The sequence below is a fragment of the Vulpes vulpes genome, chromosome 3 (assembly GCF_048418805.1).
Source record: "Vulpes vulpes isolate BD-2025 chromosome 3, VulVul3, whole genome shotgun sequence".
NCBI classification, from domain to species: Eukaryota; Metazoa; Chordata; class Mammalia; order Carnivora; family Canidae; genus Vulpes; species Vulpes vulpes.
The window spans coordinates 98,870,011-98,893,488 of NC_132782.1; the positions used below are offsets into that span (position 1 = coordinate 98,870,011).

General features: G+C 38.1%; 1 protein-coding gene across 1 annotated transcript in view; it reads right to left on the minus strand.

The window, feature by feature from the left end:
- Positions 1 to 23,478, minus strand: part of LOC140598303 (phospholipid-transporting ATPase ABCA3-like) — a 72,421-nt gene that overhangs the window by 12,692 nt on the left and 36,251 nt on the right. Inside the window, exons 6-7 of the mRNA XM_072753692.1 lie at positions 16,741 to 16,866; positions 16,313 to 16,507 (exon numbers count right to left, since the gene is read on the minus strand). Of these exons, the coding sequence (XP_072609793.1) occupies positions 16,313 to 16,507; positions 16,741 to 16,866 (321 nt within the window). The remainder of the gene's footprint in view (positions 1 to 16,312; positions 16,508 to 16,740; positions 16,867 to 23,478) is intronic.

Sequence of the window (23,478 nt, forward strand, 5' to 3'; positions counted from 1 at the left end):
GGGAGCTGAATCCAGGTTTCCAGAGTTTCCCCCAGCCACTGTGGCTGTTCCTCCTGGGGCCTCACAGGGTAAACAACCCCCACTGAGCCCTGCACCAGGCAGGGGGCAGAGCAGCTCCCCCAAGAGCTAACACCTGAAAATCAGCACAGCAGGCTCCTCCCCCAGAAGACCAGCTAGAGGGACCAGTTCCAGAGGAAGTCAAGGGACTTAAAGTATACAGAATCAGAAGATACTCCCCCGTGTTTTTTGTTCTTTTTGTTTTGTTTTGTGTTTTTTTTGTTTCTTTCTTTTTGATTTCTGATTGCTTCCCCCACGCCCCTTTTTTCTCCTTTCTTTCTTTTTCTTCTCTTTTTTCCCTTTTCTTCTTCTTTCTCTTTTTTCTTTTTCTCTTTTCTTTCCTTCTCTTTTTCTACTTTTCCCAATACAACTTGTTTTTGGCCACTCTGCACTGAGCAAAATGACTAGAAGGAAAACCTCACCTCAAAAAAAAAAAAAAAAAAAATCAGAAACAGTCCTCTCTCCCACAGAGCTACAAAATCTGGATTACAATTCAATGTCAGAAAGCCAATTCAGAAGCACTATTATACAGCTACTGGTGGCTCTAGAAAAAAAACCATAAAGGACTCAAGAGACTTCATGACTGCAGAATTTAGATCCAATCAGGCAGAAATTAAAAATCGATTAAATGAGATGCAATCCAAGCTAGAAGTCCTAACGACGAGGCTTAACGAGGTGGAAGAACGAGTGAGTGACATAGAAGACAAGTTGATGGCAAAGAGGGAAACTGAGGAAAAAAAGAGACAGACAATTAAAAGACCATGAAGACAGATTAAGGGAAATAAACTACAGCTTGAGAAAGAAAAACCTATGTTTAATTGGTGTTCCCAAGGGCGCCGAAGGGGACAGAGGGCCAGAATATGTATTTGAACAAATCCTAGCTGAAAATTTCCGAATCTGGGAAGGGAAACAGGCATTCAGATCCAGGAAATAGAGAGATCCCCCCCTAAAATCAATAAAAACCATTCAACCTCGACATTTAATAGTGACGCTTGTAAATTCCAAAGATAAGGAGAAGATCCTTAAAGCAGCAAGAGAAAAAAAGTCCCTGACTTTTATGGGGAGGAATATTAGGGTAACAGCAGACCTCTCCACAGAGACCTGGCAGGCCAGTAAGGGCTGGCAGGATATATTCAGCGTCCTAAATGAGAAGAACATGCAACCAAGAATACTTTATCCAGCAAGGCTCTCATTCAAAATGGAAGGAGAGATAAAGAGTTTCCAAGACAGGCAGGAACTGAAAGAATATGTGACCTCCAAACCAGCTCTGCAAGAAATTTTAAGGGGGACGCTTAAAATTCCCCTTTAAGAAGTTCAGTGGAACAATCCACAGAAACATGGACTGAATAGATATCATGATGACACTAAACTCATATCTGTCAATAGTAACTCTGAACGTGAATGGGCTTAATGATCCCATCAAAAGGCGCAGGGTTTCAGACTGGATAAAAAATCAGGACCCATCTATTTGCTGTCTACAAGAGACTCATTATAGACAGGACACCTACAACCAGAAAATAAAAGGTTGGAGAACCATTTACCATTCAAATGGTCCTCAAAAGAAAGCAGGGGTAGCCATCCTCATATCAGATAAACTAAAATTTACCCCGAAGACTATAGTGAGAGATGAAGAGGGACACTATCTCATACTCAAAGGATCTATCCAATAAGAGGACTTAACAATCCTCAATATATATGCCCCAAATGTGGGAGCTGCCAAATATTTAAACCAATTAATAACCAAACTGAAGAAATACTTAGATAATAATACACTTATACTTGGTGACTTCAATCTAGCTCTTTCTACCCTCAATAGGTCTTCTAAGCACAACATATCCAAAGAAACGAGAGCTTTAAATGATACACTGGACCAGATGGATTTCACAGATATCTACAGAACTTTACATCCAAACTCAACTGAATACACATTCTTCTCAAGTGCACATGGATCTTTCTCCAGAATAGACCACATACTGGGTCACAAATCGGGTCTGAACCGATACCAAAAGATCGGGATAGTCCCCTGTATATTCTCAGACCATAATGCCTTGAAATTAGAACTTAATCACAACAAGAAGTTTGGAAGGACTTAAAACACGTGGAGGTTAAGGACCATCCTGCTAAAAGATGAAAAGGGAAACCAGGAAATTAAGGAAGAATTAAAAAGATTCATGGAAACTAATGAGAATGAAGATACAACCGTTCAAAATCTTTGGGATGCAGCAAAAGCAGTCCTGAGGGGGAAATACATCGCAATATAAGCATCCATTCAAAAACTGGAAAGAACTCAAATACAAAAGCTCACCTTACACATAAAGGAGCTAGAGAAAAAGCAGCAAATAAACCCCACCCCCAGCAGAAGAAGAGAGTTAATTAAAATTCGAGCAGAACTAAATGAAATCGAGACCAAAAGAACTGTGGATCAGATAAACAGAACCAGGAGTTCGTTCTTTGAAAGAATTAATAAGATAGCTAAACCATTAGCCAACCTTATTAAAAAGAAGAGAGAGAAGACTCAAATTAATAAAATCATGAATGAGAAAGGAGAGATCACTACCAACACCAAGGAAATACAAACGATTCTAAAAACATATTATGAACAGCTCTATGCCAATAAATTAGGCAATCTAGAAGAAATGGACACAGTCCTGGAAAGCCACAAACTACCAAAACTGGAGCAGGAAGAAATAGAAAACCTGAACAGGCCAATAACCAGGGAGGAAATTGAAGCAGTCATCAAAAACCTCTAAGACACAAGAGTCCAGGGCCAGATGGCTTCCCAGGGGAATTCTATCAAACGTTTAAAGAAGAAATCATACCTATTCTACTAAAGCTGTTTGGAAAGATAGAAAGAAATGGAGTACTTCCAAATTTGTTCTATGAGGCCAGCATCACCTTAATTCTGAAACCAGACAAAGACCCTACCAAAAAGGAGAATTACAGACCAATATCCCTGATGAACATGGATGCAAAAATTCTCAACAAGATACTAACCAATAGGATCCAACAACACATTAAGAAAATTATTCACCATGACCAAGTAGGATTTCATGCAAATGGTAACCAAAAGGGCAGGCTAACTATACTAATATCAGCCTAAATAGACTTTAAGAAATATAAGAGACAAGGAAGGATATTATATATTAGTAGACATTTCAATGCAGCAAGAAAATACACTTATGAATATCTATGCATCTAATAACATATAAAATATATGGTGTGAAATTGATAGGGACAAATAGTTCTACAATAATAGTTGGATACCTCAATACCCACTTTTAGTGATTGATAGAAAAATCAGACAAAAGATAAGTAAATTGAGGACTTAAAAACACAACTAGCCAGATTTATCAAACATACAGAACACTACACGCAATAAAAGCATATACATTCTTTTCAAATGCACATGGGACATTTTCCAAGATGGAACACGTTAGGCTATAAATTGTCTCCATGGATTTAAAAAGAGATATCATACCAAATACTTTTCAACCACAATGGGAAGAAGTTAAAATGGATTACAAAAATAAAACTAGAAAAATGACAAATTTGTGGAAATTGAACAATACCCTTTTAAACAAGGGATCAAAGAAGAAATTACAAAGAATGTTAGAAAATTCTTAGAGATAAGTGAAAATGAAAACATACCAAAACCTATATGGCTTAGTGAAAGCATTGCTTAAGGGGCAAATTACAGCTTTAAACACACTAAGAAATAATATCTGAAATCTACAATCTAACTTTACAACTCAAAGAAACAAAAGGAAAAAAAAAACTAAACACAAAACTACCAGAAGACAGGAAATAATAGAGCGGAGCAGAGACAAATGAAACAGAGAAGAGAAAAACAATAGAAAACATCAATGAAACCAAAAGTTGGTTCTTTGAAAAGATCAACAAAATTGACAAATCCCCAGCTAACCAGACTAAAGGGAGGCGGGCAGGGAAAGGCAAGGTCAAATGCTTAACAGCACTGGATTTGGCAATGATTTCTTAAATATGACACCAAAGGCAAACGAAAGAAAAAATAGACAAATTGGACTTCATGAAAATTTAAAAATGTTGTGCGTCAAAAAATACTATCAACTAGGAAAAAATGCAACCCACAGAATAAGAGAAAGACTGCAAATTATATATCCCGTAAGAGATTAATATCTGGGATTTATAGAGAACACCTAAAATTCAACAACAAAAACAACATCCTGATTCAAACATGGGTAAAGGATTTGAATGGGCATTTCATGAAAGAATATAAACAAATGGCAAATAAGCAAGAAAAGATGCAAATCAAAACTACAATGAAATACCATTTTGCATTCATCATGAGACATTTTCTCAGTACCTTTTGAAATGAGAGTGTAATTTTAACCTTTCATTCTATTAATGTAGATCACATTTATTAATTTATATTTGTTGAACTATCCTTGCATCTCTAGGATGAATCCCACTCTATATGGTAGTACGATGCTTGTATTGCTCTGTTAAATTTAGTTTGCTAGTATTTTGTTGAGAATATTCACATCTATATTCATCAGTGATACCATCCTGTAGTTTCCTTTGATTGTAGTGTCCTTATCAGGGTTTTAGTATGAGAGTAATGTTGAATTTATAAAATGACTATGAAAGTGTTCCCTTCAATTTTGGAAGGAAGAAATGGAATTAATTTTTTTAAAGGTTTAGTAGAATTCACCTCTGAAATAATCTGGCCTGAGGTTTTTTGTTTTTGGTTTTTTTTTTTTTTTTTTGAGGAGGTTTGATTACTGTTACAATTTCCTTAATCACTATTGATCTGTTCCAATTTTATGTAGTCAGAAGTGGGATTTCTAGATCATATGATAATTCTATCTTGGGGGGCACTGCCATAGAGTTTTACACATTAGCTATACCATGTGACAATTTTACCAAAGTGCACAAGGGTTCCCGTTTCTTCACATCCTAGACAACAGTTTTTGATAGTAGACCATTTCTCTTTTTTTTTGTATATTTTTTTATTAGAGTTCAATTTGCCAACATACAGCATAACACCCAGTGCTCATCCCGTCAAGTGCCCCCCTCAGTGTCTGACACCCATTCATCCCAATCCCCCGCCCACCTCCCTTTCCACTACCCCTTGTTTGTGTCCCAGAGTTAGGTGTCACTCATGTTACATTACCCTCACTATTATTTCCCACTCATTTTCTCTCCTTTCCACTTTATTCCCTTTCACTATTTTTTATATTCTCCAAATGAATGAGACCATATAATGTTTGTCCTTCTCTGATTGACTTACTTCACTCAGCATAATATTATTCAGTTCCATCCACGTTGAAGCAAATGGTGGGTATTTGTTGTTCGTAATGGCTGAGTAATATTCCATTGTATACATAAACCACATCTTCTTTATCCATTCATCTTTCCATGGACACCAAGGCTCCTGCCACACTTTGGCTACTGTGGACATTGCTGCTATAAACATTGGGGTGCATGTGTCCTGCCGTTTCACTGCATCTGTATCTTTGGGGTAAATCCCCAGCAGTGCAATTGCTGGGTCATAGGGCAGATCTATTTTTAACTCTGATAAACTCCCAACAGTTTTCCAGAGTGGCTGTACCAGTTCACATTCCCACCAACAGTGCAACAGGGTTCCCCTTTCTCCATATCCTCTCCAACATTTGTTGTTGCCTGCCTTGTTAATTTTCCGCATTCTCACTGGTGTGAGGTGGTATCTCATTGTGGTTTTGTTTTTCCCTGATGGCCAGTGATGTGGAGCATTTTCTCATGTGCTTGTTGGCCATGTCTAGGTCTTCCTCTGTGAGATTTCTGTTCATGTCTTTGTCCATTTTATGATTGGATTGTTTGTTTCTTAGCTGTTGAGTTTAATAAGTTCTTTATAGGGCAGCCCCAGTGGCCCAACGGTTTGGTGCCACCTTTGGCCTGAGGTGTGATGCTGGAGACCGGGGATCTAGTCCCATGTCAGGCTCCCTGCAAGGAGCCTGCTTCTTCCTCTGCCTGTGTCTCTGCCTCACTCTCTCTGTCATGAATAAATAAATAAATCTTAAAAAAATAACTTCTTTATATATCTTGGATACTAGCCTTTTATCTGATATGCCATTTGCAAATATCTTTACCCATTCTATAGGTTGTCTTTTATTTTTGTGACTGTTTCCTTTGCTGTGCAGAAGCATTTTATTTTAAGTCCTAATAATTCATTTTTGCTTTTGTTCCCCTTGTCTTCATAGATGTATCTTGCAAGAAGTTGCTGTGGGGCCAAGTTCAAAAAGGGTGTTGCCTGTGTTCTCCTCTAGGATTCTGATGGATTCTTGTCTCACATTTAGATCTTTCATCCATGTTAAGTTTACCTTTGAGTATGGTATAAGAGAATGGTCCAGTTTCATTCTTCTGCACGTGTCTGTCCAAGTTTCCCAGCACCATTTATTGAAGAGACTGTCTTTTTTCCAGTGGATAGTCTTTCCTGTTTTGTCGAATATTAGTTGACCGGAGAGTAGAGGGGCCATTTCTGGATTCTCTATTGTGTTCCACTGATCTATGTGTCTCTTTCTGTGTCGGTACCACACTGCCTTGATGATCACAGCTTTGTAGTATAACCTGAAATCTGGCATTGTAATGCCCTAAGCTCAGGTTTTCTTTTTCAATATTCTCCTGGGTATTCAAGATCTTTTCTGATTCCACAAAAATCTTAAGACGATTTGTTCCAACTATCTGAACAAAGTCCATGGTACTTTGATAGGGATTACATTGAACGTGTAAATTGCCCTGGGTAACATTGACATTTTCACAATATTAATTCTGCCAATCCATGAGCATGGAATATTTTTCCATCTCTTTGTGTCTTTCTCAATTTCTTTCAAAAGTGTTCTGGACACTGTACAGGGTATAGATCCTTTACCTCTTTGGTTAGGTTTATTCCTAGGTATCTTATCCTTTTGCGTGCAATTATAAACGGGATTGACTCCTTAATTTCTCTTTCTCCAGTCTCATTGTTAGTGTATAGAAATGCCACTGACTTCTGAGCATTGATTTTGTATCCTGCCACACTGTCAAATTGCTGTATGAGTTCTAGCAATCTTGGGATGGAGGCTTTTGGGTTTTCTATGTAGAGTATCATGTCATCTGCAAAGAGGGAAAGTTTGACCTCTTCTTTGCCAATTTGAATGCCTTTACTTTTTGTTGCCTGATTGCTGAGGCTAGGACTTCTAGTACTATGTTGAATAGCGGTGGTGAGAGTAGAAATCCCTGTTGTGTTCCTGATGTTAGGGGAAAGGCTCCCAGTGTTTCCCCACTGAGAATGATATTTGCTGTGGGTTTTTTGTAGATGGTTTTTAAGATGCTAAAGAATGTTCCCTCTATCCCTACACTCTGAAGAGTTTTGATCAAGAATGGATGCTGTATTTTGTCAAATGCTTTCTCTGCATCTATTGAGAGGATCCTGTGGTTCTGGTTTTTTCTCTTGTTGATAATGATCAATCACATTGATTGCTTTATGAGTGTTGAACCAGCCTTGCATTCCAGGAATAAATCCCACTTGGTCATGGCGAATATCCTTCTTATTTATTTATTTATTTATTTATTTATTTATTTATTTATTTATGATAGTCGAACAGAGAGAGAAAGAGAGGCAGAGACACAGGCAGAGGGAGAAGCAGGCTCCATGCACCGGGAGCCCAACATGGGATTCGATCCCGGGTCTCCAGGATCGCGCCCTGGGCCAAAGGCAGGCGCCAAACCGCTGCATCACCCAGGGATCCCAAGAGCCTTCTTAATGTACGGTTGGATCCTGTTGGCTACTATCTTGTTGAGAATTTTTCGTCCATGTTCATCAGGGATATTGGTCCATAATTCTCCTTTTTGGTGGGGTCTTTGTCTGGTTTTGGAATTAAGGTGATGCTGGCCTCATAGAACGAGTTTGGAAGTATTCCATCTCTTTCTATCTTTCTGAACAGCTTTAGTAGAATAGGTATGATTTCTTCTTTAAACGTTTGATAGAATTTCCCTGGAAAGCCATCTGGCCCTGGACTTTTTGTGTCTTGGGAGGTTTTTGATGACTGCTTCAACTTCCTTCCTGGTTATCAGTCTGTTCAGGTTTTCTATTTCTTTCTGTTCCACTTTTGGTGGTTTGTGGTTTTTCAGAAATGCATCCATTTCTTCTAGATTGCCTAAGTTATTGGGGTATTGCTGCTTATAATATGTTTTTGAAATAATTTGTATTTCCTTGATATTGGTGGTGATCTCTCCTTTTTAATTCATGATTTTATTAAGTTGAGTCTTTTTTGTTTTTAAGAAGGCTGGCTAATGGTTTATCTATCTTCTTAATTCTTTCAAAGAACCAACTCCTGGTTTTGTTGATCTGTTCTACAGTTCTTCTGGTCTCTATTTCATTGAATTCTGCTCGATCTTTATTAACTGTCTTCTGCTGGGTGTAGGCTTTATGTGCTGTTCTTTCTCCAGTTCCTTTAGGTGCAAGGTTAGCTTGTGTATTTGAGTTTTTTCCTATTTTTTCAGGGATGCTTGTATTGCGATGTATTTCCCTTTCAGGACTACTTTTGCTGTGTCCCAAAGATATTAAACAATTGTATCTTCATTCTCATTAGTTTCCATGAATCTTTTTAATTTGTCTCTAATTTCCTAGTTGACCCTTTCATCTTTTAGCAGGATGCTATTCAACCTCCACATGTTTGATTTTCTTCCAAATTTCTTCTTGTGATTGAGTTCTATTTCAAAGCATTATGGTCTGAAAATATACAGGGGACAATCCCAAAATTTTGGTATTGGTTAAGACCTGATTTGTGACCCAGTATGTGTTGTATTCTGGAGAAAGTTTCATGTGCACTTGAGAAGAATGTGTATTCAGGTGCATTTCAATGGTAAGTTCTGTAAATATCTGTGAAATCCATCTGGTCCAGTGCATCATTTAAACCAGTTTCTTTGTAGATGTTGTGCTTAAAAGATCTGTCATTTGCAGAAAGTGCCTTGTTGAAGTCTCCTGGTGTCTGTATGTCTGTATGTCTGTATGTCTGAACTTTGGTCATTGATATACGTGGCAGCTCCCACATTACTGTCATAAATATTCATGATTGTTAGGTTCTCTTGTTGGATAGATCTTCTAAGTATGATATCGTGTCCCTCTTCATCTCTTACTACAGTCTTTGGATAAACTTTAATTTATCTGATATAAGGATGGCTACCCCTGTTTTCTTTTGAGGACCGTTTGAATGATCAATGGTTCTCCAACCTTTCATTTTCAGGCTCTTGGTGTCCTTATGTCTAAAATGAGTCTCTAGTAGACAGCAAATAGATGGGTCTTGCTTTTTTATCCAATCTGAAACCCTGTGTCTTTTGATGGGATCATTAAGCCCATTCATGTTCAGAGTTACTATTGAAAGATATGAATTGAGTGTCATCATGATACCTATTCAGTCCCTGTTTTTGTGGATTATTTCTTTGGGCTTCCTCTTTCTTTTACAGAGTCCCCCTTAATATTTCTTGCAGAGCTGGTTTGGTGGTCACATATTCTTTCAGCTTCTGCCTATCTTGGAAGCTCTTTATCTCTCCTTCTATTCTGAATGACAGCCTTGCTGGATAAAGTATTCTTGACTGCATGTTCTTCTCATTTAGAACACTGAATATATCCTGCCTGCCCTTTCTGGCCTTCCAGGTCTCTGTAGAGAGGTCTGCTGTTAATGTAATATTTCTCCCCATATTAGTTAGGGATCGCTTGTCTCTTGCTGCTTTAAGGATTTTCTCTTTATCTTTGGAATTTGCAAGTGTCAAAGTGTTGCACGGTTTTTATTGATTTGGGGGGGGGATCTCTCTATCTCCTGGATCTGGATGCCTGTTTCCCCTCCCCAAATTAGGGAAGTTCTCAGCTATGATATGTTCAAATACACTTTCTGGTTCTCTGTCTCTTTCAGCGCCCTCTGGAACCCCAATTAAATGTAGACTTTTCCTTCTGAGGCTGTTATTTATTTATTTATTTATTTATTTATTTATTTATTTATTTTCCTTAACCTTCCCTCATGGTCTTTTAATTGTTTTTCTCTTTTTTCCTCAGCTTCCTTCCTTGCCACCAACTTCTCTTCTATGTCCAACTCACTTGTTCTTCTACCTCATTAGCCCTCATTGTTAGGACCTCCAGGTTGAATTGCATCTCATTTAATTGATTTTCAATTTCGGCCTGATTAGATCTAAATTTTGCAGTCATGATGTCTCTTGAATCCTTTATGATTTTTTCCAGAGCCACTGGCAACTTTATAATTGTGCTTCTGAATTGGCCCTTTTCTGACATCAAATTGTAATCCAAATTCTGTAACTCTGTGGCAGAGAGTACTGTTTCTGATTTTTTCTTTTGTGGTGAGTTCTTCTTTGTAGTCATTTTGCTCAGTGCAGAGTGGCTAAAAACAAGTTGTACTGGAAAAAGGAATTTAAAAAGAGAGAAAAAAGGGAAAACAAAGAACAAAAAAACAAAAACAAAACACACAAGGAGGGGTATCCTCTGATTCTATCAACTTTAAGTCCCTCGACTTCCCCTGGAACTTTCCAGCATTGCTCGGTAAAGAACTTGCTCTTCCCCTGTCCTTCCAGCCTGTCTTCTGGGGGAGGGGCCTGCTGTGCTGATTCTTAGGGGTGTGCACCTGGGGGAGCTGCCCCGCCCCTGCTGGGTGCATGGCTCAGTGGGAGCTGTTTTTTTTTTTTTTTTAATGATAGTCACAGAGAGAGAGAGAGAGAGAGAGAGAGAGAGAGAGAGGCAGAGACACAGGCAGAGGGAGATGCAGGCTCCATGCACCAGGAGCCCGATGTGGGATTCGATCCCAGGTCTCCAGGATCGTGCCCTGGGCCAAAGGTAGGCGCCAAACCGCTGCGCCACCCAGGGATCCTCAGTGGGAGCTGTTTATCCTGTGAGGCCTCTGCTCCCTGGTGGCCCTGCTCAGTCCCAGGCACAAGGTGACACCAGGAGGAACAACAACATTGGCGGCGGCCAGCTCTCCAGCCCTGGAGTCAGCTCCCTCAGTCACTACGGCAGCTCCCAGTGTACACGGGCCTGGATGCTCTGGGGGGGCGGGCACTGATCTGCACAGCTCGGAGGCGCCCAGAGGCAGCAGTGTCCTCGCTGTCCTTTGTCCTCCCGGCCTCCGCTTGTCCCAAGGGGACCGCCGGATCCTGGGCTGTGTCCCCTTGTGCCCTGGTCTCTGGGGCCTGTGCTGCTGTAATGGGCTCCTGGCCGCACAGCCCCCTCCTCACTCACCAAGCTGCCACCTGAGCCACTGCCTGAGCTGCTCCCAGGGCCCCGGGGCACGAGCTCCAGCCCCTTAGGGAGCTCAGCCTGCTGTGTGTGGCATGCTTCCTTGGGGCACAGGTCCTCTGTTAGTGACCCTGGGAGCCTGAGGGCATCACTGCCCGTCCTGGGATCCTGCCCCAGCTCCCTGCGAGTGCCTTTCCATCCGGGAAGATTGGTGCAGCTCCTGCTTCTCTAGGCCTGGGCTTTCCTGTCCTGGAGGCCCTCCCCACTGGACCTTAGCCCAGCTCCTCGCAGGCCCCTCCCCTTTGAATGCGTTTTATTTATTTATTTATTTATTTATTTATTTATTTATTTATCCATCTTCCTACCTTGATAGAAGCCTGAACTCTTCTCACTGTAGCATTCCAGCTGTTCTCTTTAAATCTCAGGCCGAATTTTTAGGTTTTCAGGATGATTTGAAAGTTACCTAGGTAAGTTGGTGGGGACAGCTGACTTGGGGACACTACTCCTCCGCCATCTTGCCCCGCCTCCAATCTGTGTGCAAACTTTTGCGTGGATTTCTGTTTTCAAGTTTTTTCAGTAATGACTAAGGGTTCAGTTGCTGGTTTATATCATATGAGTATGTTTAGTTTTGTAGAAAACCACCAAACTGTTTCAGAAAGTGTCTGCACCACTTTCTATTTGCACCAGAAATGATTGCTCCATAACCTATTCACCATTTGTTTTTGTTAGTTTTTCTGGTTTTGGCCATTGATACGGTGTTATCTTAATTTCATGGTTGTTATAATTTGCATTTCCCTGAGGACATATGATGTGAAACTTCTTTTCATGATCCTTATGATCCTTTTATTTTCCGAGGCAACGTTTTAATGTTGCCTCTTTCATTTCTGATTTTTTAAAAGATTTCTTTATTTGAGAAAGAGATGGAGAGAGCGCATGGGGGTGGGGGGCAGATGGGCAGCAGCAGAAGGAGAGAGAGAATCCAGAGGCCGACTCCCTGCTGAGCTTGAAGCCCAACATAGGGCTGAATTCCAGGACACTGAGATCATGACCTGAGCCAAAACCTAGAGTTAGCTGCTTGACCAACTGAACCATCCAGAAGCCTCTCATTTCTGAATTTATTTTTTGAGTCTTCTCTTTTTATTTTTTTTTAATTAGTCTAGCTAGGGATTTGTAAATTTTGTTTATTTTTTCAAAAAGCCAATCAGTTTTATTAATTTTTTTCTCTTGTTTTTCTATTTCCTATTTGTTTATTTCTGCTCTAATCTTTATTATTTCCTCTTTTTTTTTTCTAACTTTGGGTTTAGTTTGTTCTTTTTCGTGTTCCTTGAGATGTACAGTTGGGTTATTTGATATTTTTATTTTTTTATCTGGTATTTGATATTTTTAATGTAGACAGCATATAGTGCCATAAACTCTCAAGTTTTGGTATGCTTTGTTTTCATCTTCATTTGTATTGAGCTATTTTTTAAATGCTCCTTTATTTATTTTTAATTTATTTTTTTTAAATTCCAGGATAGTTAACATAGTGTTATATTAGTTTCAGGTGTATAGTATAATGATTCAACAATTCTATACATGATTTAGCACTTAAAATGTACTCTTAATCCCTTTGACCTGTTTCACTTATTGTCCCCCACTCCTTACCTCTAAGGGATAACCACTAGCTTGTTCTCTATATTTTAAAGTCTGTTTTAAAAAATATTTTATTTATTTATTCATGCGAAACACAGAGAGAGAGGCAGAGATATAGGAAGAGGGAGATTCAGGCTGTGGAGCCTGATGCAGGACTCAGTCCCAGGATCCCAGGATCACGACTTGAGCCAAACGTAGATGCTTGACCACTGAGCCACCCAGGAACCCCTAGAGTCTGTTTTTATTTTTTCTTTGACCCAGTGTTTGCTCAAGAGTGTGTTCTACAGTTTCCACATTATTTGAGGTTTCTCAATTTTATGCTGTTATTAAAATCTAGTTTTATTCATTGGGTCAAAAAAAGATGCTTGATATATTGATCTTTTTAAAAATTGTTAAGCTTGTTTTGTGACCTAAAATTTCATCCAAATATATTCCTCATGTGCTTGAAAATATTGTATATTCTGGTGGGTTAAAAGTTCTGTATGTCACTTTGCTCCATTTGATATATAGTGCTGGTCAAATTTACTCTTTATTCATATTCTGTCTGGATGTTCTATCCATTACTGAGGTTTCCTATTATTATTGTATCAGTTTCTCCTTTCAGATCTGTTGATATTTGTTCATATACTTAGGTGTTCTGATGTTGATATAAATATTTACAATAGTTATATCCCCCTATTGAGTTGACACTTTTTATCATTAGTGTCTCCTAATGGTTTTAATTAGTTTACTTTGTCTGCTATAAGTATAGTCACCCCTGCTTTCTTTTGCTTACCATTTGCATGAAATATGTTTCCAAAACTTCTCTTTCAGCCAGTGTATACCCTTGAATTTAAAATGAGGTTTTTGAAGACACAACACAGTTGTATCTTAATTATTTATCCATTCAGCCTGTTTCTTTTCTTGTGAAGAGTTTAGTCTATTTAGACTTACTGATAGAGAAGGATTAATTATGGCCACTTTGTTGATTGCTTTCTGTTTAACAGTTCTTTTGTCCCTCTTTTTCTGTCTTGCTATATTCCTTTGTGCATCATCGTTTTTGCTTTTTTGATTGACTGACTGATAGGGGTTAATTCCTTTTCTTTAATGTAACTTCTTAGATATTTTCTTTGAGGTTACCAAGGGGCTTACACAAAATGTTTTATAAGTCTCTTTTAAGCTCTTTTTTAACAACTTAAGTTCTCTGCTTTTCCTTCTTTTACCTCCACATTATATGCTATTTATGTCACAATTTATATCTGTTTATATTATATTACATATCCCTTAACATAATTTAGTTATAGTTGTTTAAATATTTTTTTCATTTAACTTTTATACTACAATTAAAAGAAATTTGCCCACCACTAATACTGTAAGCCATTTCTGGTTTTGTCTATATACTTACCTTTACCAATGAGCTTCTTATTTTGTTATGCTTTCATATTGTTGGTTGTCTTTCATTTAACTTGAAAAACTCCTTTGAGCATTTTTAAAAGATTGCTCTAGTGGTGATAAACTCCCTCAGGTTTTGTTTGTCTGAGAAGTCTTTATCTCCTCTATATTCTTGAAATACACATTTGCTGGGGAGAGTACTCTTGGTTGGCAGGTTTTGTCTTTCAGCACTTTGACTATATCCATCCCACTCACTTCTAGTCTTCAAAGTTTCTGCTGAACAATTCTCTGATCATGAGTGGGGGTTTTCTTGTATGTAACAAGTCACTTTTCTCTTGCTTCTTACAAAATTCTCTTTGTCTTTAACTTTATATAATTTGATTACATGTCTCAGTGTGGGTTTCTTTGGATGCACTTTTTTTTTTTTTTTTTTTACTGCTTTGGTCTTCTCAATCTGATGCCTATGTACTTCCTCAGTTTTGCAGTTTTTATCCATGTTTTCTTTGAATAAGCTTTCTTTTCTGCTCCTTTCTCTCTCTTCCTTCTCAGACTTCCATAATACATATATTGGTCCTCCTGATGGTTTCCCTATTTTCCTTATGCTATCTTCACTCTTTTTCATTCCTTTTCCTTTTTCTGTGATCAGAAGATTTCCACTGACCTGTCTTTGAGGTTTCTTACCCTTTCTTCTGCTTGATGTAGTCCACTGTTGAATTCTTCTACTTAATTTTTCAGTTCAGTTGTTGGATTCTTCAGATCTATGATTTCTGTTTGGTACTTTTGTGCATTTTCTCTTTGTTGAAATTCTCATTTTGTTCTTGCATTGCTCTCCTGAACTTGGTTAACATACTTATGATCATTACTTTGAATTCTCTGTCAGATAAATCACCTATCTCATTAGGGTCTTTTTCTGGAGACTTACCTTGTTCTTTTGTTTAGAATATATTTCACTGTCTCTTCATTTTTTCCTGACTCATATATTGTTTTATGCACATTAAATAAAAAATCCAACTCTCCCAGTCTAGATAGGTTGGCCTCATGTAGGAGAAATCACCTAGCCAGAGATTCTTCAAACCTCTTAAAACTTTGTGCTTGCCCAATCGTCATTTACATTAGTGACCCTAGGAGATTAAAATCCCATTAGTGCCCTGAAATCTGAGGAAGTGCCCACAAGCCCATTCAGGCTCCCAGAGGATTACTAATTGCTTGCCCCATTAGCTCTAAGATGCAGATTAATTTGAAGTCCAACTCTTGTTGGGATGTTAGATATGTAGTCTATCCCTTCAAGCAAGAAACTGGGATCCAGGTATGTTGGTCTACTTGCTTTGTGCTGAGCCACGGGGAATGGCCACTGAGAGTGCTTATATACCTGTTGAAACTGCCTTTTTTTCTCTGCAGCCCTGGAAGACTTCTGAATGCCACATCCTGTCAGCCTCCAGAGCTAGGAGATTTGGGACCAGTCCTTTGGGTGGAAGCCATAAAAACTGAGGAGCTACATTGTATGGTTTAAACCTCTCAGTCCTCATGGAGAAGCTGGAATTGGGGATTCTCTCCTGAATGTAAGGCACTGTGTTGTGGGTGGGGTTGACAGTGTGAATGTGTCCCAGCTTATCCTACCCCTTTTGATTTGAGTGTTTCCTCAATAGTATGATGTATAGGAATCTCCCAATTCATTTCTGAATTTCCCTCAGAGGCAACTGATCCCTGGGTAACTGTTTATTCAGTGTATCCATGGAAGGAGGGAAAGTCAGGCCTCTTATTGCACCATCTTGCTCTCCAATAGTTTCTAAAAATGGTAAAGACACGCTTGTCTTATATTCTCAGAATAAGGCTATTCTTATTATCCTACCACCTCCCCTCAAAAATTTATTTCTCTCTCTGAAATCCATTGGCTGAGTCAACAGTATCAATATCAATATGTGCCATGATTCCTACCTATCACTTTCCACTACTTGCCTCTTAGTTCTCCCCCAAGGAATCATGCTACTCACAACCCAGATAGTAATAGTGTCTTACCTCCAGGAGATTGTTGGTGATACTTAAGTTCTCAATGAACACATCTCCAGAGGTAGCAGTCTCCTCTCCAGTCAATATTTCAAAGGTAGTAGTTTTTCCAGCTCCATTTAATCCAAGCAATCCAAAGCATTCCTTCTTTCGGATTCCAAGGGAGATATTTCTGACAGCCAAAACAGCTGGATATGTAAAATATATCTTAAAAAAAAAACACAGAAAGCACAATACAGCAAAGGATATTTATAGATTAAATACAAAAAATACATTAGACCCCTATGGATTACTATGGAGCTCAGACAGCTTCACAGAAACTCTTCTACTCTATTGGAGTAATACACATAGATTCATAAGACCACAATGAATCCTTGATGCTAATGGCATGCTCTTTAATAGGGATGAAATCATCGTAAGTTGGCATTATATAATATTACCTTTGTGAGTTCCTTAATAAGTACTGTGAAATTCAACAATTCCTGAGGCTGCTCCAGGATTCTGTTTCTTTCATGTTGTACATCATCATCTTCAGATTCCCCAGATAATTCTTTGGACACTCTATCCTATATTTTCAAAGACAGCATCATAGAGATGGATAGATACCCTTTAGACATCTGGTCTAGATAACTGGTTGGCTTCAGGAAGACTTAACTGGGAGGTAATCTCAAATATGTCATAACAGAAAGTTCAAATCATCCCCAAAAGATTTCCTACATACATATCACTTTAGCTGTCATGTATAAACTTATCCTCTATTTCCAAAGTTAAAAAATTATACTCCTATTCAAGAGCAAGTAGCTTGTTCTTATCAAAATAGATACTTCATCAAAAACTGGAACCACAACACTACACATTTTAAAGAAACATTATTTAATAATGCATATTTTATAAGATACAAATAGAGCTAAGACTAGGGAAGATATTAACTCTTTCTGTTCCGAGGAGTGGAATCCAGCAACCATTTCATATAGTAAATACATTAATTTAAAAAAATATGAGTTAATCAGGAGATTTATGATGGAGAGGGGAGAAAAAGTTCAGGGAATTCCACATAGTGGAAAGAATATAAAAGAATACTCTAAGACTTTTCCATCACTCTTTTTTGATTTTAAACTTTGTGATGAAAAAATTTTTATTTATAGACAAGCACAGGATAGTTCCAGCATGCATTTTTAGCCTTCTAATGTTAACACCTGATATAGTCATGGCACACTGATCAAAATAAAGAAATTAACATTGGTTCTATTCTAGGAATTACAGATTTTACTGTAGTTCAGTGCAAAATATGTTGAATAATTTTAATGCCACTTTGGGTCTAAATTTTTAAAGCATAACATATATGCAGACAAGATATAAATCATAAGTCTGCATCTTATTAACTTTTTACAAGGTGAACATATTTATGTAATCACTCCTGATAAAGAAAACAGAGCATCACCTCAACAGTAACTAGGATCCTGACTTGTAACTCTAAATATTATATATTAGTTTTGTCTGTTTTTGAAATTTATATATAAATGGAATTCTACTTTAAATTTTTAAATTAAGTTTATTTTAATTCCAGTATAGTTAACATACAGTGTTATATTAGTTTTATGTGCATAATATAGTGATTCAACAATTCTATATATGACTCTGTGCTCATCACTATAAGTGTACTCTTAATCCCCTCCACCTATTTCACCCGCCCCACCACTGATCTCCCCTCCAATGACCAATCAGTTTGTTCTCTATAGTTAAAGGTCTGTTTCTTGGTCTGTCTGACTCACTCACCCAGTCTGTCAGGCTGTTAGCCCAGGCTCTGTACAATATTTATTCTTTCTCTTAATGGAATTCTACTTTATATATTTTTGTGTCTGGCTTCTTTGAGGCAATACTATATTTGTGTTATTATTTCATGCTGTTGCATATGAATTATAGCTTGTTTCTTCTCATTGCTATATTCTCTTGTGAGAATAGACCATTTTTAATCCATTATATGAATGATAGACAAATGGTCTGCTTCTTTCTCTTCTTTTGAAGGGGCCTATTATAAATAATGGTGTGTGAACATTCTTGTAAATGTCTTTTGGTGAACATGAGTGTGCATTTCTGTTGGATTTATACTTAGAAGGGGAGCTTCTGGGTCTCAGTGTGCTCATTTTCATATGCATATGAAGATAACACTTTAGAAGTAATGCCAGACCGTTTTCTAAAGGGTTATCAATTTATATTCCCAACACTAGTGCTTTGAGACTTCCAGTTGTTCTGTAACCTGAACTTTGCTCCAGACAAGCTGAATAGCTCCTTGAATGTTTTCCACCTCATCTGTGCATAAGTGACCTCTATGCCTTGGAATCACTTTCTTAAGTGTCACCCAATACCCAGAGCTTAGTTTAGTGACACCTGGATGCACTTCCAACATTTTGAGCTTCTGTTTATTAAACCACATATTTCTTTGGTTTGTATTTGTCTGAGCTCTGATTTGGTCCCTGTCCTAAAACGCCTTCTCTGGCATCTCGACAGGAGTCTTTCACCTCTCTTTCAAGTCTGTGGATCTGTTTGTTCCTCCTGGATCTCTCTCAGGAATCTGAGTCCTGTCCAACTTCTAGTGTGATACCAGGTACACAGTAGGTGCCAGAGGCATATCTTCAGAATATATAACAACCTCAGCCTTGGGTGTTAGACTTTGCTGGTTCTAACCAACTGTTTGCTTGCTTACTTGGTCTGACCCTCTAGTTCCTGAGCTTTGACTACCCATTGAAAAATCCTCTACATAATCTTACAGATTAATGGTTCAGCTGAATAGAAGATACTCATAAGATCTGGACACCAGTTGCTGGCTCCACTGATTATACCAGGGCTGGGCCTTTGTTTCTTCCTCTCTTCTTGAGGCATATCTTGGATACTCCCTGCCTTTCCTGTCCCTGTTAGTGCTATCATTCAGACCTGTACTAGGAAATGTGAAGACCATATTAGCATGGTAAGAATTTGGACTGAGGTCTAAGCCTATGGGAGAGTCATGCAATTTCATCTATTTTGGTAACAGAGAGGCTCCTTTTGATTAAAATATTCTTTCTTCTGAAAACACTTCAGATAGTGGTTTGCAAAGTGTGAAGGAGCAGCAGAAGCATCAATTGAGAATGTATTACATTTCCAAGTTCAGGTCCACAAAATTAGCAACTCACGGAACAGAGAATAACAACTTGTATTTTAAGAAGACTTCCAGGAGATTCTGATAAATACTAGATTTAGAGAGCAACTACTATAAGGCCTTACTGTTTTGTTTTTTTTTATTGGAGGTCGATTTGCCAACATACAGTATTACACCCAGTGCTCATCCCATCAAGTACCCCCCTCAGTGCCCATCACCCAGTCACGGCATGCCCTTGCCCACTTCCCTTCCACCACCCCTAGTTTGTTTCCCAGAATTAGGTGTCTCTCATGTTATGTCACCCTCACTGATATTTCCCATTCATTGTCTCTCCTTTCCCCATTTATTCCCTTTCACTATTTTTTTTATTCCCCAAATGAATGAAACCATATAATGTTTGTCCTTCTCTGATTGACTTCCTTCACTCAGCATAATATCCTCCAGTTCCATCCACGTTGAAGCAAATGTTGGTTATTTATCATTCCTAATGGCTGAGTAATATTTCATTGTATATATATACCACATCTTCTTTATCCATTCATCTTTCTGTGGACACCAAGGCTCCTTCCACAGTTTGGTTATTGTGGACATTGCTACTGTGGACATTGGGGTGCAGATGTCCTGCCGTTTCACTGCATCTGTATTTTTGGAGTAAATCCCCAGCAGTGCAATTGCTGGGTCATAGGGCAGATCTATCTTTAACTCTTTGAGGAACCTCCACACAGTTTTCCAAAGTGGCAGCACCAGTTCACATTACCACCAAAAGTACAAGAGGGTTCCCCTTTCTCCACACCCTCTCCAACATTTGTTTTTCCTGTCTTGTTAATTTTCCCCATTCTCACTGGTGTGAGGTGGTATCTCATTGTGGTTTTGATTTGTATTTCCCTGATGCGAGTGATGCAGAGCATTTTCTCATGTGCTTGTTGGCCATGTCTGGGTCTTCTTTGGTGAAATTTCTGTTCATGTCTTTTGTCCATTTCATGATTGGATTGTTTGTTTCTTTGGTGTTGAGTTTAATAAGTTCTTTATTTGATAGGTCATTTGCAAATATCTTTTCCCATTCTGTAGGTTGTCTTGTTTTGTTGACTGTTTCTTTGGCTGTGCAGAAGCTTTTGATCTTGATGAAGTCCCAATAATTCATTTTTGCTTTTGTTCACCATGCCTTCATAGATGTATCCTGCAAGAACTTGCTGTGGCCAAGTTCAAAAAGGGTGTTGCCTGTGTTCTCTAGGATTTTGATGGATTCCTGTATCACACTTAGATCTTTCATCCCATTTTGAGTTTATCTTTGTGTATGGTGTTTAAGAATGGTCCAGTTTCATTCTTCTGCACATGGCTGTCCAATTTTCCCAGCACCATTTATTGAAGAGATTGTCCTTTTCCAGTGGATAGTCTTTTCTGCTTTGTCGAATATTAGTTGACCATAGAGTTGAGGGCCCATTTCTGGATTCTCTATTCTGTTCCATTGATCTATGTGTCTGTTTTTGTGCCAGTACCACACTGCCTTGATGATCACAGCTTTTTAGTACAACTTGAAATTTGGCATTGTGATGCCCCCAGCACTGGTTGTCTTTCTCAATATTCCCCTGGCTATTTGGGGTCTTTTCTGATTCCACACATATCTTAAGGTTATTTTTTCCAACTCTCTGAAGAAAGTCCATGGTATTTTGATAGGGATTGCATTAAATGTGTAAATTGCCCTGGGTAACATTGACATTTTCACAATATTAATTCTTCTAATCCATGAGAATGGAATATTTTTTCATCTCTTTGTGTCTTCCTCAATTTCTTTCAGAAGTGTTTTGTAGTTTTTAGGGTATAGATCCTTTACCTCTTTGGTTAGGTTTATTCTTAATTATTATTCCTAAGTATTCCATCCCTTTCTATCTTTCAGAACAGCTTTAGTAGAATAAGTATGGTTTCTTCTTTAAACATTTGAAAGAATTCCCCTGGGAAGCCATCTGGCCCTGGACTTTTGTGTCTTGGGAGGTTTCTGATGACTGCTTCAATTTCCTCCCTGGTTATCGGCCTGTTCAAGTTTTCTATTTCTTCCTGTTCCACTTTTGATAGTTTGTGGTTTTGCAGAAATGCGTCCATTTCTTCTATATTGCCTAAGTTATTGGTATATAGCTGCTCATAATGTTTTTGAAATCATATTTCCTTGATATATATATATATACATATACATATATATATACACACACACATATATCCTTTCCTTCTTCTCTCCTTTTTCATTCGTGATTTTATTAAGTTGAGTCTTTTCTCTTTTGTTTTTAAGAAGGCTGGCTAATGGTTTATCTATCTTATTAATTCTTTCAAAGAACCAACTCCTGGTTTTTTTTTTTTTTATCTGTTCTACAGTTCTTCTGGTCTCTATTTCATTGAGTTCTGCTCAAATCTTTATTAACTGTCTTCTGTTGGGTGTAGGTTTTATTTGCTGTTCTTTCTCCAGTTCCTTTAGATGCAAGGTTAGTTTGTGTATTTGAGTTTTTCCTATTTTTTGAGGGATGCTTGTTGCGATGTATTTCCCTTTCTTTTCTTTTTTTTAAATGTTTTTATTTATTTATTTTTTAAGATTTTATTTGTTAATTAATGAGAGAGAGAGAGAGAGAGAGAGAGAGAGAGGCAGAGACACAGGCAGAGAGAGAAGCAGGCTCCATGCAGGGAGCCTGCTGTGGGATTTGATCCAGAGTCTCCGGGATCACGCCCTGGGCAGAAGGTAGGCACTTAACTGCTGAGCCACCCAGGGATCCCTGTATTTCCCTTTCAGGACTACTTTTGCTATATCCCAAAGATTTTGAACGGTTGTATCTTCATTCTCATTAGTTTCCATGAATCTTTTTAATTCTTCTCTAATTTCCTGGTTGACCCTTTCATCTTTTAGCAGGATGCTCTTTAACCTCCAGTGTTTAAATTTCTTTGAAATTTCTTCTTGTGATTGAGTTATAGTTTCAAAGCATTATGGTCTGAAAATATACAGGGGACAATCCCAAAATTTTGGTATTGGTTAAGACCTGATTTGTGACCCAGTATGTGGTGTATTCTGGAGAAAGTTCCACGTGCACTTGAGAAGAATGTGTATTCAGTAGCGTTTCAATGGAAAGTTCTGTAAATATCTGTGAAATCCATCTGGTCCAGTGTATCATTTAAAGCTCCTGTTTCTTTAAAAAAATAAAAATAAAACATAAAGCTCCTGTTTCGTTGTAGATATTGTGCTTAGAATATCTGTCATTTGCAGAAAGTGCCATGTTGAAATCTCCCAGAATTAGTATATTATTATCTAAGTATGTCTTTACTTTGGTTATTAATTGATATACTTGGCAACTCCGACATTAGGAGCATAAATATTCATGATTGTTAGGTCCTCTTGTTGGATAGATCCTTTAAGTATGATATAGTGTCCCTCTTCATCTCTTACTACAGTCTTTGGGATAAACTTTAATTTATCTGATATAAGGATGGCTACCCCTGCTTTATTTTGAGGACAATTTGAATGGTAAATGGTTCTCCAACATTGCATTTTCAGGTTGTAGGTGTCCTTATGTCTAAAATGAGTCTCTTATAGACAGCAAATAGATGGGTCTTGCTTTTTATCCAATCTGAAACCCTGTGTCTTTTGATGGGATCATTAAGCCCATTGACATTCAAAGTTCCTATTGAAAGATATGAATTTAGTGTCATCATAATTCCTATTCAGTCCCTGTTTTTGTGGATTATTTCTTTGGGCTTCCTCTTTCTTTTACAGAGTCCCCCTTAATATTTCTTGCAGAGCTGGTTTGGTGGTCACATATTCTTTCAGCTTCTGCCTATCTTGGAAGCTCTTTATCTCTCCTTCTATTCTGAATGACAGCCTTGCTGGATAAAGTATTCTTGGCTGCAGGTTCTTCTCCTTTAAGACCCTGAATATATCCTGCCTGCCCTTTCTGGCCTTCCAGGTCTCTGTAGAGAGGTCTGCTGTTAATGTAATATTTCTCCCCATATTAGTTAGGGATCGCTTGTCTCTTGCTGCTTTAAGGATTTTCTCTTTATCTTTGGAATT